Below are 19,506 nucleotides of genomic sequence, written 5' to 3'. Positions count from 1 at the left end.
CCTTCTAAGTATGACCTGAACCATTTGATTACCATCCCAGAAAGCCCGACCCAGTTTTCCAGTCTCTCTAGTAGTATGTTATGATCGACAGTGTCAAACGCAGCACTGAGATCTAGTAGTACCAGCACTGATATTTTGGCAGATTCAGAATTTAAGCGAATATCATTTATTATCTTAATGAGCGCTGTCTCTGTGCTGTGATGCGGTCGGAAACCAGATTGAAAATTGTCCAGGTATCCATTTGAGATTAAGTATTTGTTCAGCTGATTAAAGACTACCTTTTCAATAATCTTTCCTATAAAAGGAAGATTTGATATTGGTCTATAGTTGCTCAATATGGTGTTATCAAGATTGCTCTTTTTCAGAAGGGGTTTAACAACTGCAGTTTTCAGGGAGTTTGGAAAAGTCCCAGAAAGAAGTGAGGCGTTCACCACTTCTAAGAGATCTGCTTCTAAACAGTCTAAACAATTAAGAATAACAAGGACTCTGACAAAAACCTAATTTAAATTATTTTAAATAAGTTTATATTATATTTACATATTAATACCTAAATGGTACATTTTAGTGCTTTAAAGGTACATATCAGTGCTTTAAAAGTGCATATTAGTACCTTAACGCTTTAAAGATACAAATTAGTACCTGTCCTAAATGGTGCATATTAGTGCTTTAAAATTGCATATTAGTACCTTAAAGGTATATATTAGTGTTTTAAAAGTACATATTAGTACCTTAATGGTGCATATAAATGTACAAGTTCTTTAAAGGTGCTTTAAAAGTACATATTTGTGCCTAAATGGTGCATATTAATACCTTAAAGGTACATATTAATGCTTTAAAAGTGCGTATTAGTACCTAAAGTGTACATATTAGTACCTTCTGAACGCGTACTGCCCCAGTGACAGTTTTGTACCTTTTTCCTGAGAATGTATGAGACGGAAAAAAAAAAGTGTGTTCGGTTGCTGAAGTGAATATGCATCACAGTTTTTTGCAGTATGCCAAATGTGCAGTATATGATAGCATAATCCTCTGCATCACCCTGCTAATGAGTGTTAATAATATCTTTGCTAAGCTGATGGATGACTCCGATATGAGGGGCATGACTCTGGGAAACAGCCATCACCAGCTTTTCCTGGACGACCGGAAAACTGTAATCGCGGTCAGATAGGTCAGCAGTGATCTGTCCTCGGACACCTTGAAAAATGTCACCTTTGGAAAAAAAACAAAACGACCTTTGAAAATATTAAAGTAGCCTAATTGTTGTACTTTTGTTCAGAACTTTTTCCAAAATGTATCATCCTGTTCAAAAGTTTGATGTTGGTAAGATTTTTAGAATAAGTCTCTTCTGCTTACCAAAGCTGCATTTATTTGATCAAAATGACAGTAAAAACAGTAATATTGTGAAATTTTATTACAATTTAAAATAACTGTTTTCTGATTGAATATATGTTAAAATGTAATTTATTCCTGTGATGCAAAGCTGAATTTTCAGCATCATTACTCCAGTCTTCAGTCACATGATTCTTCAGAAATCATTCTAATATGCTGATTTGCTGCTCAAGAAACATTTATTATTATTATCCATGTTGAAAACAGTTGTGCTGCTTCATATTTTTGTGGAAACCATGCTACATTTTGTTTTCAGGATTTTATTGTAGATGAATAAAAAGTTCAAAAGAAAAGCATTTATCTGAAATAGAAATATTTTGTAACATATAAGTGTCTTTACTGTCACTTTTAATCAATTTAATGCATCCGTGCTGACTAAAAGTGTTAATTTCTATAATCAATCTATCTATCTATCTATCTATCTATCTATCTATCTATCTATCTATCTATCTATCTATATTTGAGTCAATTTTCATCTCTCTGTGAAACTGCACCTGTCTCAGAAACTGAACGACATATGGTGATTTTGCTAATCATATTTTCTTTTTGAAGGCTTATTGTGATAAATATTCCACATGTGTGTCCCAAAATTCAGGTCTGGAGAAAAAAAAAGACCAGGCAAGTGTTAGTATAAATTGATATAATAAAAGTTGATATGGAAAAAAAAAACAGTTGCCATTTGTCTTTGATTTAAATTAAATCATGGTTGTCACATCTCAGTAATGCACCAGATGTTTTGTTTTAATCAGGTCTAGAGTTTGTCCTTCATTTTTTAAATTACTTTTAACCAGTGACCGGGTTAGTCCCAAGCTTGTGATGCTATTAGTTGCCGGTGTGCCGTGTCTTCTTAACGCAATGGGAGGTTGATTGAAAATGGCCCGTCTAAGGCAGGGTTCGGAGGGAACTGATATTGTTTTTTGGGTTAGGAATCTGGTTTGGATTTGGAATTTAATTTGGCTAAAGGCGAGAGCCCTGGATGTGTCTGCAGGGGTCCATGGGATTGACGGGAACATACTGTTGGGTAGAGACTCACATCTGCACAAAGAGACAATGATCCTGCTGTGAGAAAAGGGTCATGAGGCCAAAGGTCAAACAAAACAAGACCTTTCAGACGATGCACAGTTCTAGGTTAGATTACTGTTGGTTTAAAGCTGTAGTTTTTGTTAATTAGGCTGTAGTGATTTAAAATATCTATATTTGTAAATTATTATTTATATACAATTTATATTTATATTCTAATTTATTTAAATATTTAAAGTAAATATATATTAATTATTTATATTTAGTACCATTTAAGATTTGTGATATTTTTAGATATATTTTAATAGAATTACATAAAATATTTCAATATATTTAAGTATAAATATAAATAATGAATTAAATATTATCTAATAATTAAAAGTACACACACACACACACACACACACACATAATATTATGTAAATAAATAAAATATAAATGTAATAGAAATATAAATTCTAAATTAAATAGTATTCAAATAAAGTGTATATATGAATTTACTTTATTTAAATTGAAGTAAATTATTGTGTAAATATAAATTAGAAATAAAATACAATTTAATAACTAAAGTGTGTGATATTGCTTTATTTAAATTATTTGAAGTAAATATAAAATGTGTGTGTGTGTGTATATATATATACACATACTATATATACTGTTATATACTGTATATATATATATATATGTATATATTCAAATACAGTATACAACAGTCATTAATTTATTTTTAAACATAAAATCAATTAAAGTCAGTTTGATTCTTTCATATTTTGACTATTATTCACAGATGGTACCTGAACAGTTTATAGTAACAATTCCCTGCTACTGAACCTTTAGACAGATTTAAAGGGATATTTAGCTTATGAAACATTATTACTCTTTCATCTATTGACCTGGCTCTTAATCCAAATTTGAGAAAATGAGGGAGGCCATATTTGTTCCATATACGAGTGTCACGTCCTGCATCTCTGTTAATCCTGCTGTTGATGGTGTGATATCACAACATCTGGTCATTTCTGAAAAGGATTAGAGGAGCATTTCTTTTTCCATACAGCGCAGCTGCAGTCATTTAGCTCATCTGAGATCGCTTATATTTTTCTATTTAGGATTTTTACATAAGCCCAATATGTTCTGAAATGGCATACAGTATGCACTTGCTTTCTGAACATAATTGCCTTGCTTGAATAGCATTGAGAGTGTTTAGTGACAGAACTTTAAGAACTTCGGTCGTAATATGTTTTGGCCTTCTGATTATGGGCTCCAACCGGAGTGAATGTTTAAAAGCCACTGCTTTCAGTAATGTACAGCGTCATTATCCTTTGACTCCTTTTAGAGCAGAAACTTGATCGTGTGGCAGGAACCTTACAGTGCTGAATCAAATGCAGCAGAACCCAGAGCAAAAACCTAATGAAAACTTATTTGCTGTTAATTTACTCAACAACCTCAGGCCACAAGATGTAGATGAGTTTGTTTCTTCAATAGAACTGTAAAGAAGATTCATAAAATGCAAGCTGACTGCTACTGTCACTTTGAGAGTCAAAAAAAGCATCTCAAGGAACAAAATTAACACCTGTGGCTCCTGACAATACAGTACATTGAGATCTTATGAAGCGAAACTATCGGTCTGTGCAAGAAACTGAACATTATTTACAGCATTATTACTAGTGTTGTTTTTGGCGGCCTGTTTTAATTTTAGTTTTAGTCTAGTCTTTGTGTGAAGCTGTCATTTTAGTTTTTATTAGTTTTAGTCACGTTCATACTCTTTTTAGTCTAGTCAAGTTTTAGTCAACTAAAAGTCTGAGCATTTTAGTCTTATTTTAGTCAGAATTATCCATGACTATTTTCGTCTAGTTTTAGTTGTTATAACATTTCGTTTCGTCTCGTTTTGGTCAACGAAAATGAAGAGACATTTTAGTCTCGTTTTTATTCGTCAACAATATTGCATTATACATTTAATTATAGTCATCGTCACATGACCAGCATTTACGTTGCGTCTCGTCTCGTTTTCGTCACGTGATAAAGGTTCGTTGACGACGATATTTAGTCAGAATTTTCGTTGACGAAATCAACACTAATTATTACCTGTAATCCAGAGCCTCAGGCAAGCTTGTGATAGTTTTCCATTGTTTTTCGCCATTGTTTTTAATTTGATTGTCATTTGCAGTGCTTCATGGGATTGTAGTTCTTTCACTCACTAAAGCCATTAAGTATACAGTCTTGTACCTTTGTTTTTTTTTTGCCTGATTTTCAAAAACGTTTTTGTTTCAAATCAAAGTTTGTAATGTTGTGATTCTCTGGTTGGTTTTGTTCATGGCTTAGAGTGTTTTAAGAAAGACTTTTCATATCCCTATGGGAAAAATGAATGGAAAAAATACTGAACCAGCACCACTGAAAAGGGGGACAGGCAATGTTGCATTCTATAATACTAGTGCTGCCCTCAACTAAAGATTTTTCTGATCGGCTAATAGTTGTACATTTGAAGCGAATAGTCGACTAATTGCACGCTTATATTAACAAACCATGTAATTCATAATAATGAGCCTTTAATTGCCTGTAGCCTATCAGCGCTCAAGCGCATGCATAAAGCTTGCCACAGCGCACCGGCAGAAGTAATGATTATGAATGTGTCAGGGAAAAAACAGCAAGAAGACTGCCTTAACATTATAATTCACTGATAAACTAGTGTTTTGTGTATTTTCGGCTGCAGTGACGAAGTCAACGACACTGACTCCGTCATCTCCACGTTTCATACGGATTACATAATCTGAACATATTTGTTTTCCATTTGAATTGGTTAATTTAAAAGTAGACATTTTCTATAGATATATTTTTCATGTCTGTGAGTCAAACACGGAGTTGAGATTAATTTATTTTTTTGATGCGCTCAAGTTCACAGAGACCGAGACGGCAGAAAGCGCACCCTGTTTGCTTTCATTATTTTACAAAAGAGCAATGTTTTGTTGTTATTTTGAGTGCACACAGATGAAAGTAGACCTTTTACAGATTCGAAAGATGTATTACTCTTATCTGTCTGAGCAAAATTGAGGGTGTATATTAAGTTAAATGCAAATGATCGCATCGGCGCCTCCAATTTACTGTTCAGCTTCCACGCTCTGCACAAACACTTCTATTTTAGGGGATTCACTCCTGCATTTAAATGTGGTTGTCACTCCAGAAACTTTACAGTGTATGTACACTACCAGTCAAAAGTTTTTGAACAGTAAGATTTCTAATGTTTTTTTAAAGAATTCTCTTCTGCTCACCAAGCCTGCATTTATTTGATCCAAAGTACATCAAAAACAGTAAAAATTTTAAAATATTTTTAGTATTTAAAATAACTGCTCTCTATTTGAATATATTTTAAAATGTAATTTATTGCTGTGATCAAAACTGAATTTTCAGCATCATTATTCCAGTCTTTAGTCACATGATCCTTCAGAAATCATTCTAATATGCTGATTTGCTCAAGAAACATTTATTATTATCATTATCAATATTTAAGAGTAAATCTTTTTCAAGATTCTTTGATGAATAGAAAGAACCATTATACACTATACCATTCAAAAGCTTGGAGTCAGTATAATGTTTTTTTTTTTTTTTTGGGAACGAAATTATAGAAATTAATACTTTTATTTAGCAAGGATGCTTTAAATTGAACAAAAGTGATGCTAAAGACATTTATAATGTTACAAAAGATTTCTATTTCAGATAAATGCTGTTCTTCTGAACTTTCTATTCATCAACGAAACCTAAACATATTCTACTCATCTGTTCTCAACTTAATAATAATAATAATAATAATAATAATATGATTTCTGGCGTTTCAGATGAACTGTGCCTCTCTCAGACCTTCGTCTGCATGCGTCTCACTTCATAATGGTTTTATCTGTGCGGTTGTTTGTTTTCAGGTGTTTACTTTTGTTTCATTATTACATGGATTTTATTTCTGGTGAACGGTTGAAGAATCCAGTACTGTATGTTTCTGTATAAATGATAAACTAGTGAAGGATGAGTTTCTAAATACTGTCGTATCGAATCAGTCTGATGTGTTTTAGTCTGATGATATCTCGTGTTTAATCTCACGGTAAAGGGATCAGCCGCGTTTCTCATGAAGCCATAAACTCTACGCAAGTTCAGTTCTGAATGTTCTGCTGGAGCACAAAAAGTGGCATTAAACATATTTTTTAATCAAATGTCTGTTTATTTCTCAGCCCGATTCAGAACTTTGTTTGGTTTTTAGATTCTCTCAGTTGTTTATGCTGATGCTGGGGTTTTAGGAACATGGACCAAAACTAAGGAAGACGTTTACAGTGAGTTTTGTGCTGAAACATCACAATGCCATTCAGTTCTTTCAGTGCAGGACAGATTTATGAATCTATAGATAAACAGGAATGGTAGGGTTGTTAATCATTAAAGTGTTTTTAAAAAAAGCATGTTTAGTCATTTAAATAAAAAATCAAATCAAACAAAAATACATGTATCCATATGTTGATGTATAATAACCCACTGAATTCTGCAGACAGGGTCATGATTCCAAACCATCTGAACACAAAACCTCATGCTTGTAACCAGTGTTGGGGAAAGTTACCTTTAAAAGTAATGCATTACAAAATTGCGTTACTCCCTAAAAAAGTAACTAATTACATTATTTAGTTACTTTTTATGGAAAGTAATGCGTTGTTACTTTTGAGTTACTTTTTAAATCTGGGCAGGGCTTGCTTGTTTGTTTTTAATATAAAAAATGTATTTTACAAATGTAAAAGCCCTTTCACATCACAAGTGAAACGAATACGCCTCAGGCTGAAGAAAATGTAGAGGACACGGCTCAAACTAATTATTATCATCATTCAGAATACTGTGCTGAAGGACATCAATATCAATTGTAAAGTTACATTAAAAAAAATTAGCAGAGACCGATATTCAGATGGATTTATTGTACAGGGAGGGAAGGAGCAGACAGCAACACAAAAATAATATGAGTCACAGCCTAATAATTCAATAGTGTGTTCAGTATTAGAATTTTTCAACAAATATATTGTACTAATTTTGACATTTAGGCACTTTAGAAATTGTGTTCTAATACACTACCAGTCAAAAGGTTTTGATCAGTACGATTTTTAATGTTTTTAAAAGAAGTCTCTTCTGCTCACCACGCCTGAATTTATTTGATCCAAAATACAGCAAAAATAGCAATATTGTGAAATATTTTTATGATTTAAATGACTGATTTCTATTTGAATATATTTTAAAATGTAATTTATTCCTGTGATTTCAAAGCTGAATTTTCAGCGTCATTACTCCAGTTTTCAGTGTCACATGATCCTTCAGAAATCATTCTAATATGCTGATTTGCTGCTCAAACAACATTTATTATTAATAATAATAATAATAATAATAATAAATGTTGTTTGAGCAGCAAATCAGAATATGAGAAGGATTTCTGAAGACTGGAATAATAATAATAATAATAATAATAATAATAATAATAAATGTTGTTTGAGCAGCAAATCAGAATATGAGAAGGATTTCTGAAGGATCATGTGACTGGAATAATGATGCTAAAAATTCAGCTTTGATCACAGGAATAAATTACATTTTAAAATATATTCAAATACAAAACAGTTATTTTAAATAGTAAAAATATTTAAACATTTTACTGTTTTTGCTGTACTTTGGATCAAATAAATGCAGGCTTGGTGATCAGAAGAGACTTGTTTAAAAAAACATTAAAAATCTTGACTGTTCAAAAACTTTTGACTGGTACACTCTTAAAAATAAAGGTGCTTCACAATGCCATAGAAGAATTTTTTTTGTCTAAATGGTTCCATAAAGAACCTTTAACATCTGGAAAAGCTGTTTCTGTTTCACAAAAGGTTCTTTGTGGTGAAAGAAGGTTCTTCAGATTATAAAAAGTATGAAAGAGATGGTTCATAAAAGAACCTTTGACTGAAAAATGGTTCTTTGTGGAATCAAAAATTATTCTTCTATGGCATCACTGTGAAAAACCTTTTAAGCACCTTTATTTTTAAGAGTGTAGTGTATGTTGCCACAAATTAGGACCTTATAGATTAGAATCTTGTAGAGCAGAATCCTGCAGAGGTAACCACTAGATCAGAATCCTATAGGATCCTATAGAATTATGAAGAACGGAAGCTTTCAACTGAACCCTGAGGCACAGAGCTCTACAGTTCAGACTCTTTTGATGAGCAGTGCCTCAGCTCAGGAGCAGTCAGTATTTGAGGACCTTGCTCACATGACTTGACTGTGGTTTGAAACGGTCACATGCAGCATGTTAGGAGACCACCATCAGTCACAACAGACTGGAGCCGCTCGAACACTCGAGGTCAGCATACATCTGGACGTGACGTAACTCCAGAACGCCTTTGCTGCTTTATCTTTTGTAATACAAATGTAACTTTTTTGATCTCTGACTGCTGTGTGAGTCACATTGTGTGTTTTTCTTTTTGAGTTGGAAGGAGAGTGTGTGTGTTTGAAGGAAAAGCGTGTGTTTGTGCAAGTGTGTAATCTCTCATGGTTAAACTCTCTCCCATCTGTCCTCTGTGTGTGGGAATGCTTACGCACACTAACAATATGCTCGTTTAAGAAACGCTGTTCTGTCTAGGGATGCTCAAAACCATCACTAGTCTGTGGCTTTTCTGAATGAATAGTAGATTAAGGATGTCCTATGTAATTAGGGTGGCTGTGTTTTGCTGATGTGCTTTTGATTCACTTTAGCTTAATTTTTTACATCTATTTGAATGTGGCAGGATGGAATTAAAGACAAATCAGTGCAAGTAAAATGTATTTATATAGCATTTCACAATCTCTCTTCATGATGGTGAGCATTTCACAAGATGATAAATTATTTTCTATTTTAAAAGTTGTATTATTTTATTTTAATTTATTTTAATTTAATTTAATTTTTACCCCAGCAAAAAATACCAAGTGCTTGTTGTCTATACTTATTAACCAGCCAAGACATCTTTTATTTTATTTTATTTTATTTTATTTTATTTTATTGTTACCCAGCTAAGACATCTACTGTTAAATTAAATTAAATTAAATTAAATTTCATTCAAAAGTTCATTAATTTTTGACGATTGATGTCTAAAAAATATGCCTTAATATATTTGTCTTTGTCCCAATGTGCATCTTAAATGGCATGCAGGATTACGGTTAACTGGATATCATAGCCCTTACATCAGAGAAGTTTATAACAGTACTTTTTATTTTATTTTATTTTTTTTTGACTTTCCAGTTGCAAAGAATGCAAGGGAGTTTTTGAATGTGTAAACTTAAAATTTATACTGAATACTGAATATTAAAGCAATAAATGTAGTTATATGCTAATACAAACAGTATGTGACAAAGTGTTGAGTAGTATTGCATTATCGAGGTAACTGCCGTATTGACCCTTTGAGATGATTTGTGATCAGGGCCATAATGCTAGTGTTGCCTGCAGAAACCAATTCAATTGAAAATAATTGAAATCTTCAACAGGCTCTGAAGCGGTTTTGATGGGAACAGATAATGATGTGGTTTTGAATCATTCGATGAAATCATTAAATGGGAAGAGATACACCTGTGTGTAATGGCAGATCTTACCTACTTTATGTCCGCAGGTTCCTCATGGTGCTAGTCTGCCTGATATTCAGCGTCCTGTCCACCATCGAGCAGTATGCAGACTTCGCAACAGGATCTCTCTTCTGGATGGTAAGCGTTTCACAGGATATACATTTTTTTGTATTTATTTAATTACATTTTTTATGCCCAGCTAATTTAATTTAATTTTATTTTATTATAAATTATTATTTATATTTATTATTTGTTTTATGATATTATCGTACACTAAATATCACACACCCCTAATATATAATGAAAACTATATAATGATATAATTTGTCATTTATTTATTGAATAGCATGCACACATTGAGATATTTATTATTAAAGTTAAAAGGGTATTTTTTTATTTGTGCTGCAGGTGGCATTTCCAGTAGGCTAATGTAGTACTGTATTCTCTCACTGGATGGCAGTGTCATATCTCAGTTGAGCTGATGTTGAGTTCATGGACAGGGCTTGAAGCACGTTAGATATTACTGATTGAGTAGTTTAGTATTTCTGTCAGTACACCCACACCTGGAGACACCTGTGGGGCGGATCCCAGAGAAACCCAGAGGCTTTGAACAGCGTGTGTCTATTTATACTGTGTGAGAGATAATACACAAAGATCTCTTTAAAACAGAGAGTTTTAGACTCGGCAAAGTCTACAATCAAAAGTCAGAGATCTCAGTACAAACATTTCTCAATAAATGGTCAAATTAAATCTCTTTCTGGAAAAAGCTCTTTACAGGATAACAGCTAATATTTTATTTTATTTCTCATCAAGTGATCTACTCCACATTTATTGAGCGCTGAAATTTCCCTCTGGATATTTTTGTGAATAGGCTTGCACGCAGTTTGTATGTTTTTGCTAGTAGACTATAGTTATTGTTAGCGCTCTTTTGACTTGTGTAAGCAAACTGCAGACAGGCCACCCGTATCACCCCAGAGACCCCTGAGGGGTCAAATGATCATGAGAGGTCAGAGAGGAGCAGAGATCAGTGCGTACTGCCCGGCTCCTCCACATGTGCCATTTTCCAGTAGGCTAATGTAGTACTGTATTCTCTCACTGGATGGCAGTGTCATATCTCAGTTGAGCTGATGTTGAGTTCATGGACAGGGCTTGAAGCACATTAGATATTACTGATTGAGTAGTTTAGTATTTCTGTCAGTACACCCACACCTGGAGACACCTGTGGGGCGGATCCCAGAGAAACCCAGAGGCTTTGAACAGCGTGTGTCTATTTATACTGTGTGAGAGATAATACACAAAGATCTCTTTAAAACAGAGAGTTTTAGACTCGGCAAAGTCTACAATCAAAAGTCAGAGATCTCAGTACAAACATTTCTCAATAAATGGTCAAATTAAATCTCTTTCTGGAAAAAGCTCTTTACAGGATAACAGCTAATATTTTATTTTATTTCTCATCAAGTGATCTACTCCACATTTATTGAGCGCTGAAATTTCCCTCTGGATATTTTTGTGAATAGGCTTGCACGCAGTTTGTATGTTTTTGCTAGTAGACTATAGTTATTGTTAGCGCTCTTTTGACTTGTGTAAGCAAACTGCAGACAGACCACCCGTATCACCCCAGAGACCCCTGAGGGGTCAAATGATAATGAGAGGTCAGAGAGGAGCAGAGATCAGTGCATACTGCCCGGCTCCTCCACATGTGCCATTGATTCAGACCAAGCCATATCCTCTGATAGTGTTTAGAAACACATATATGCATACAAAGATCCACCTGTTTCTTTCTGCTTTGCAGGAGATCGTGCTGGTGGTGTTTTTTGGGACAGAGTACGTGGTCCGGCTGTGGTCGGCCGGCTGTCGGAGCAAATATGTGGGTATTAAAGGCCGTCTGAGGTTCATCAGGAAACCCATCTCCATTATAGGTATCTACTTGAATGAATTGTATTACTTCAGGTTTATTTTATTTTATTTTATTTGTTATCTGATTGCTTCCGGTATTATTTTAGTATAATTGAGAAACTACTCTAAGTTTTTATTATAATAGGTAATTAATAGAATTTTCATTAGAATTTCTCTTAAAGTTTTAGTAATTTTGTTGTGTGTTTTCGTAATTTGTATTTATTTTTCATTTTAAATATATGTTTATATATATATATATATATATATATATGTTTATGTAGTTTTTATAGCTGAAATAAAATAAATTTAGGATTTTTTTCTTTCAGTTACCATTTATTTCAAGTAACAAAAATGTCTTTTTTAGTTTAGTATATATTTTATACTAATTATACCAAAAATGTTTTTCTTTCACCTTAATGTTATTATTTTCACTACAATTAAATATTTGTTAATGTAATCTCTAAATTAATATGCCACATAAACTGCATGCAAATTAACAAAAATATTTTGTTTTTTTTAAATATTTAATAATAAATAAATGAAACAAAATAATTACTGCATGAATAAAGTAAATAAACAAATTAATAAAAATAACATAATAAACATCAATACAAACAAACCAGTAAACAAACAAACAAACAAGCAAAGAGTCTTTCACCTTAATGTTATTGTTTTCACTTAAACGGAAATGTCATATTTACAGACTAAAGTATTTATTTATTTATTTATTTGCAGTGATCAATAAGTAAAACAGACAAACAAATAAAAAAGAATGAATGAATGAAAGAATAGTTTCCGATGGAGTATATATTTTAATAACCATGGTTACATCAGCTGTATTTTTATTTATAAATTTTGCATCAAAAGTTTTTCTTTCCATTATGTCATTATTGTCATTATTAATGTCATTAAAATAATGTCATTATTTTCTCTTCGCTGGAACATTTGTCATATTTACAGACTAAAGTTTTTTTTTTTTTTTGCCATTTTGCCATCTCCTAATCAAGATAATTTTATATAACTTTGTGTATGAATGAGTTTGATGTCTTCTTTCACTGGTGACACAGATCTGATAGTGGTCGTCGCCTCTGTCGTGGTTCTGAGCGTTGGGTCTAATGGGCAAGTGTTCGCCACGTCCGCAATCAGGTACAGATATGACCAACAGAAGCATCATCATCCATGTGTTTGATCAGCAGAACAACCAGTGATGATCATATTTGCCTGATGTTTATTGTAGTATATTGCTCTGTGAACTAAAGAAGCTCTGATTTCATTGATTGCAGAGGGATCCGTTTCCTCCAGATCTTGCGAATGCTGCATGTGGATCGTCAGGGTGGAACGTGGAGGCTTCTGGGATCAGTGGTTTTTATTCATCGGCAGGTGCGCTTGATTTACGCCGTCAGGCCTTGACCGTAATATTCACCTTAATACTTTACAGTACAGTGAAACCCACTGATTTCATCAAACAGAGTTAATCAGTGCACGTCTGGCACAGCCAACCTCAGATTTCTCTCCAAATATGGCCTCATGATTTCACATTACGATAATCTAAGCGGAGAGCTCCCGTTTCAGTGATCTAAGGCTTTATGCATTAAATCCAATCACTTTACGCACACATTTTTTCAATCGCTTCAGCGTTGACACGCATCTTATGAAAGGGCTGAAGTTCTCAGTGGATCAGGTGTGATTGGGCTGATTCATTCAGCGCCCCGTGGGCCTTCACATGCACTCTTGGGCTTAGGGAAGGTTTGCCTAATAAGGTGCTTTTATACTCCATGGCATTCGCCACATAAACTATGTTCATTTCAACCAGTTTAAAAATGCCATTTTTGCTTGGATTTTTTCATTTTAGTCTTGAGTTTGTGTATTGCACCAATTATTGTGCCAAAAAATGTATACAATTTGTGTCATCAGGTTTTCATTCCTTTGGACTAACTAACTTAACTAACTAACTAACTAAATAGAAATATTTAAAAGTCCCATGTGTCACTTAGATGTTCGTCTAAGTCATGAATTTATATATTGCACCAAAGATGTACCAAAAAATGTATACAAATTTTGTCAGATTTTTATTCTACTTTATTCTACTTTGGAGTCCAAAAAACAAAACAAAACAAAGCAAAAAAATAAATAAAATAAACCACATTTATTCAAAAGTCCTTTTTATTTAGGTTTTAATCCTATCCTTGAATTTATATAGTATATTGCAAAAAAAAAAAATGCAAGAAAATACTAGATGTACAATGTACCAAATGTACAAGTTAGAAAAATAAACAAAATAAATTCCTGTTTTAACTTAGATTTTCATGCATGTCATGAATTTATATATTGCACCAAAAATGTACCAAAAAATGTATACAAATTTTGTCATCAGATTTTTATTCCTTTGGACTTACTCAAATAAATAAATAAATATTTATTTATTTATAGATAATAAATAAATATTTATTTATTTATTTGAGTGAATTTATATATTGCACCAAAAATGTACCAAATAATGTATACACAATTTGTCATCAGTTCTTTTTATTCCTTTGGACTTACTCAAATAAATAAATAAATACATATTTATTTATTATCTATAAATAAATAAATAAAAGATATGTGTAATACGATATATGTAAGATATGTATAAGATATGTATAAGAAAAATGAGTCAGATCACTGAAATAATGAAGATCCTTGAAATAATCAGGAACTCAAGAGAAAGTGAAGACTTTTTTTAATGAATAATTATTATTCATTCTAAATGATATCATTTAAAATAATATAGTATATTGTTAATTTTAATATTATATTATTTAATGTAGAAATATTACTGAAATATTATAGTAATATATATACTACACACATACATACACAGTTATTATAAACAATTGTAATAATATATACTTAAATTAATATATAATACTTTAATTTAAAATATATAAAAATACATATTTAGAATATACATAATTTCAAATATAATTTACAATTCATATAAATACATTTATTTTTTAATTTATAAATGTATTATATAAATGATAATAGAAGTAAGATTATATATATAATTATATTAAATTCTAAATGATATAGTTTTAAATTAATGTGTAATAAATTAATATAAAGTAAATAATGTTTAATATAAGTATAATGTAAAATCATTTATATAAATGTATTTATGTTTTATTGTGCTTTTTATTTGGCCTGTATGATTCATTCACATTTTGTAGCAGCACTAAAGTAATTTTAATAATAAAACAATGAAATGCATGCTATAAGTGTGAGTTTTTCCATGTAGTTTATTAACTTTGTGGTAGCTGAACATTTAAACTGTCTTCCTCTGTGTGCAGGGCATTCTGGGATCTGGTTTTGCTCTTAAAGTCCAGCAGAAACAGAGGCAGAAACATTTTAACCGGCAGATTCCAGCCGCAGCCTCTCTAATACAGGTGACAAAAGACAGCTAAAGCTACGGCCACAACACAATGAACATTTCCTCCTTAACATACCATAAATAACTCTGTCCCACGTTCAGACGCTGTGGAGATGCTACGCCTGCGAGAAGTCCGACGGCTGTACGGCCACGTGGAAGATGTACGTGCTGACGGGTGACTACATCCCCATCATAAACTCGGAAAACTCCAGCCCGGGCAACTTCAGACGGCTGGTGAGGAGAAACGCTCCCTGCTCCCTCCCTCGTCTGCAAACGGATATTTCTCTGTCTTGTCTTTCAAGTCCTTTGTGTTGTGTTTTTGGTCATTGTCATGTTCCTTCCCGTCAATTGTCCCGATTGAGCCTCCGTAGTGGGCCACTGCAAAGTGCAGACAGTAAAAGCATTTTTCTAGAGGGGTTATTGTGTGTTAAGTCCTTTATATAGGCTCATGTGAGTTCCCAGAACACATGCAAAGGTCTCTGAGGGTAAACAGTAGAGGGTGTGAGGGGTGTTTTAAATGAATTTAGATTAATGTTGGGAAGTAGCTAAGTAAAAATAGCGAGACTATAACCTGACAATTTTTTTTAGTAGCATGACATTAGCTTTTCCAGTAACTTTGCACATGGCTACCTTGCTGTTTTTTTGCCATTTTTCACAATTTTTACTGTAAAGTGTTAGAGAAATAGTTCATTCGGATTGTTCTGAACTGTGTCAAATTACAGAAGTAAAATGAGTTGTGATGCCTCATTTTGACTTCAACTGCATATTTAGTATTGTGTCACAAGCTCGGCTGTTTTCAGAGCTTTCCCAACTTTTAGGTCTTAAGGTCTTTTTACAACAAAGTAGTGGCGTAGCCAAACATGCTATTCTAGAATGTAGCATTGTGAAGATTCATTTATTTTACTGAATCAGTTAATGTAAGTGAACTGATTCAGAAAACGATTCGCTGATTCTCTTTTGAGTCATTTCCTGTGCAGCATTTTATACCTTCTTTATTACAGCAAAATATCTATTTAAATGCTGCTTTTAGTCACTATATTTTTGTCTTTTGGGTATTTTTGAGTTTGCGATAATTTATTTATGAAAAAAATTCAGCAAGGATGCATTCAGTTGTTAAAAAGTGACAGTAAAGACATTTATAATGTAACAAAAAAGATTTCTATTTAAAAAAAGAATTCTGAAAAAAAAAAAAATCCACCAAAAATATGAAGCTGCACTTAATATTCTTTTAACATTAATAATAAGAAGAAATTGCTGCTGAAAATTCAGCTTTGCCATCACAGGAATAAATTATATTTTAAAATATATCCAAATAGAAAACCGGTATTTTAAATTGTAAAAATATGTCACAATATTACTGTTTTTACTGTTTTTTTTTATAAATAAATAATTATTATTATTTATTTATTAATAAGAAGAAATTGCTGCTGAAAATTCAGCTTTGCCATCACAGGAATAAATTATATTTTAAAATATATCCAAATAGAAAACTGGTATTTTAAATTGTAAAAATATGTCACAATATTACTGTTTTTACTGTTTTTTTTAATAAATAAATAATTATTTATTATTATTTATTTATTATTATTTAGTGATTTATCAGATGCTTTTATCCAAAGCGACTTACAAATGAGGACAACAGAAGCAATCAATTGTAGTATTAAAACAACTAAAAACAGATCCAAAACTAAAAGCTAAAACTTTATAAATACTACCTATACACATTTAAATGAAAAACAAAAAATAAAGCTAAAAATAATTCAAAATATTAAAGAACAAAAGGTATAAGAGTATAATAATGATTCTAACATAACACTAAGCCTTAAACTTAAACTTACATTTTTAAATTTATTAAATAAATATGTTTTAAAAAAATGCATTCTTGGTGAGCATAAGACACTTCTTTCAAAAACATAAAAAAATTGACTGACCTCCAAAAAATTACTGACCCCAAACTTTTGAATGGTAATGAATATAAGGGTGTTTGTAATTTTATTAGTTGTATTTAGTGTAAATGTATCAGGTTTAGTTTAGAGTCAACTTGAAATTACATTCGCAACTCATTTTACTTACATAATGACACATTTGTGATATTCAACATCAAAATGTAGAATGAGACTTGATATTATTAATGGGAAATCAATTGTATGATAATTGTAAAGTGTCTCTATGACAGACGTAATTAAATATGAGGAAGTGAAAACATAAATTTAAGCATTTCTTTAGGTTTTATTAGTTTAGTAGTTAAATATTTGATCATGTATTAAGCATGGTAAATTTTTATTAGTAGCCTGTAGTGTAACTGTATTTTCTCTCTTTACCAAACAGAAGCTTGCTCGTCATTTAACAAGTTCAGATGATGATAAACTTCCCCGAGGCAGCGTTCGATTGACTTCCATTCACGGCGAGTGTGTGTTTGACATGGATCCAGAAGGTTTTTGCCATTCAATGTTTTAATTAACGCCGCTGTGTGCGGTGGATTTCACAGGGCTTTTCTGAAGAGAACCCAGGTCAGGATGTAGGTTTAGGTGTGAGAAGCGCAGCGAGAAAGACCTGATGTCATGGGATGGAGTCATTTCTCTCCGCTCGCCCCCTCTTTGTCTGCCGCGCACAAAGGCGCAGTCAAATGCGATTATGTCATCGCAGCCGCTCTCCTGGGAGCAAAACCTTTGTGTAGCGCAACAACAACAAAAAAATCTTTGTGTAGCTCTGACTCCAAACGTATTGGGCAGCGCGACGGCCCGTGTGACTGTTCTCCTTCATAAACCTCTCATTCAGGACTGCCGGATTCATTTCCCCCCCGCAGCAGTTATTCAGGCCAGCGGGAAGCCGTGATTTTTTTCACGCCGCGCTGTGACGTGACTAATATTTCACTCACTTGTGTAGGTTGCACAGTCACCGCAGAATTCATTAATTCACAAAATGCATATTCTCCAAAAATGAGCAAATTTGAATTTCATATCTGCGGGATTTTGACGTGTCGTTTTCCCATAAACCTTATCGGCGTTTCTTGGGAAGAAACAAAGAGATTCTTGGAGCTGCTGTTTATCAGATTGCATTTGAGATTAAATGTGACTTTGTTTTGGGATTTAGGACTCGTACGTCACAACTTGAGGAATTCTGAATTTCTCTTCATTATTTGAATGAGCTTCCAATAATGCGTAATGGCGAGTAAATCGTCATTTACTCACTGTCATGTCGTTCCAAACTTGTATGGTTTTTCGTAAAACACTTTTGATGAGTATTTGCCATTGTTTTTCATATGAAAATGACATACACTACCAGTCAAAAGTTTGGAATAATTGAGTTTTTTTTCCTGCTCATCAAGGCTGCATTTATTTGATTAAAAATGCAGTAAAAACAGTAAAATTGAAAAAAAAAAAAAATGTACAGTTAACCCAAAAAGAAAAATTTGTCATCATTTACGCACCCTCATGTCGTTTCAAACCTCTATCACTTACAATTCTTTTATGAAACATAACAGAAAATAATGAAGAATGTTGGTCACCAGAAGAAAAAGAAGACTGTTGGTAACCAAGCTGTTTTGGTTAACAATGACTTTCTTGTATGAACAAAAAACACTGAGATGTTTCTCAAATTATCTTCTTTTATGTTCTATAGTTTATATTAGGCTAGCCTAAACGTTTATGTATAATACATTTTATGTTGAATGAAATAAAATATTTCTTTCTAAAGCTATTTAAAAAAAAAAAAATGTACTCTATACTTTTCTCATTTAACTCAATGACGGCTTTATCTTTATAGTTATCTTTTGGGGGAATTTTCACAGCCAAATTTAATTTGTGATTAATTAGATCAATTAATTAATCACCACATCATGCAATTAACTGGATTAAAATTTTGAATCGACTGACAGCCCTAATATATGTAATAAGTATATTTAATAAGTATATTAAAACAGTTTTGGCTCAGTAAGATTTCAGTTAAAAAGGGTTTAAAAGGGTTGCTGTTTTTACTTTATTTTGTGTATCATTGCAAGCTATAGTAGCTTCAAAAATGTATTTTTCAGTATGAAAAGCAGTTAAAAAACAAAACAGTGACAGTAAAATGGAAAAAAAAAAAAAAAAATATATATATATATATATTATTACAATTTAAAAGAGCTGTTTTCCATGAATATATTCTATTCTATTTGTTTCTATTCTATTCTGTTTCTATTTGAATATATTTTAAAATGTAATTTATTCCTTTGATCA

At 32.3% G+C, this 19,506-nt stretch overlaps 1 protein-coding gene across 1 annotated transcript in view; it reads left to right on the top strand.

Annotated features, from left to right (window-relative positions):
* Positions 1 to 19,506, top strand: part of LOC107669036 (potassium voltage-gated channel subfamily KQT member 1-like) — a 112,369-nt gene that overhangs the window by 17,476 nt on the left and 75,387 nt on the right. The window contains exons 3-8 of the mRNA XM_016461136.1: positions 10,029 to 10,119; positions 11,774 to 11,900; positions 12,945 to 13,023; positions 13,161 to 13,275; positions 15,210 to 15,305; positions 15,392 to 15,523. Of these exons, the coding sequence (XP_016316622.1) occupies positions 10,029 to 10,119; positions 11,774 to 11,900; positions 12,945 to 13,023; positions 13,161 to 13,275; positions 15,210 to 15,305; positions 15,392 to 15,523 (640 nt within the window). The remainder of the gene's footprint in view (positions 1 to 10,028; positions 10,120 to 11,773; positions 11,901 to 12,944; positions 13,024 to 13,160; positions 13,276 to 15,209; positions 15,306 to 15,391; positions 15,524 to 19,506) is intronic.

The sequence above is a fragment of the Sinocyclocheilus anshuiensis genome, unplaced genomic scaffold (assembly GCF_001515605.1).
Source record: "Sinocyclocheilus anshuiensis isolate Anshui unplaced genomic scaffold, SAMN03320099.WGS_v1.1 scaffold324, whole genome shotgun sequence".
In the NCBI taxonomy this organism is placed as follows: Eukaryota; Metazoa; Chordata; class Actinopteri; order Cypriniformes; family Cyprinidae; genus Sinocyclocheilus; species Sinocyclocheilus anshuiensis.
This window is presented reverse-complemented; position numbering and strand designations above follow the sequence as displayed.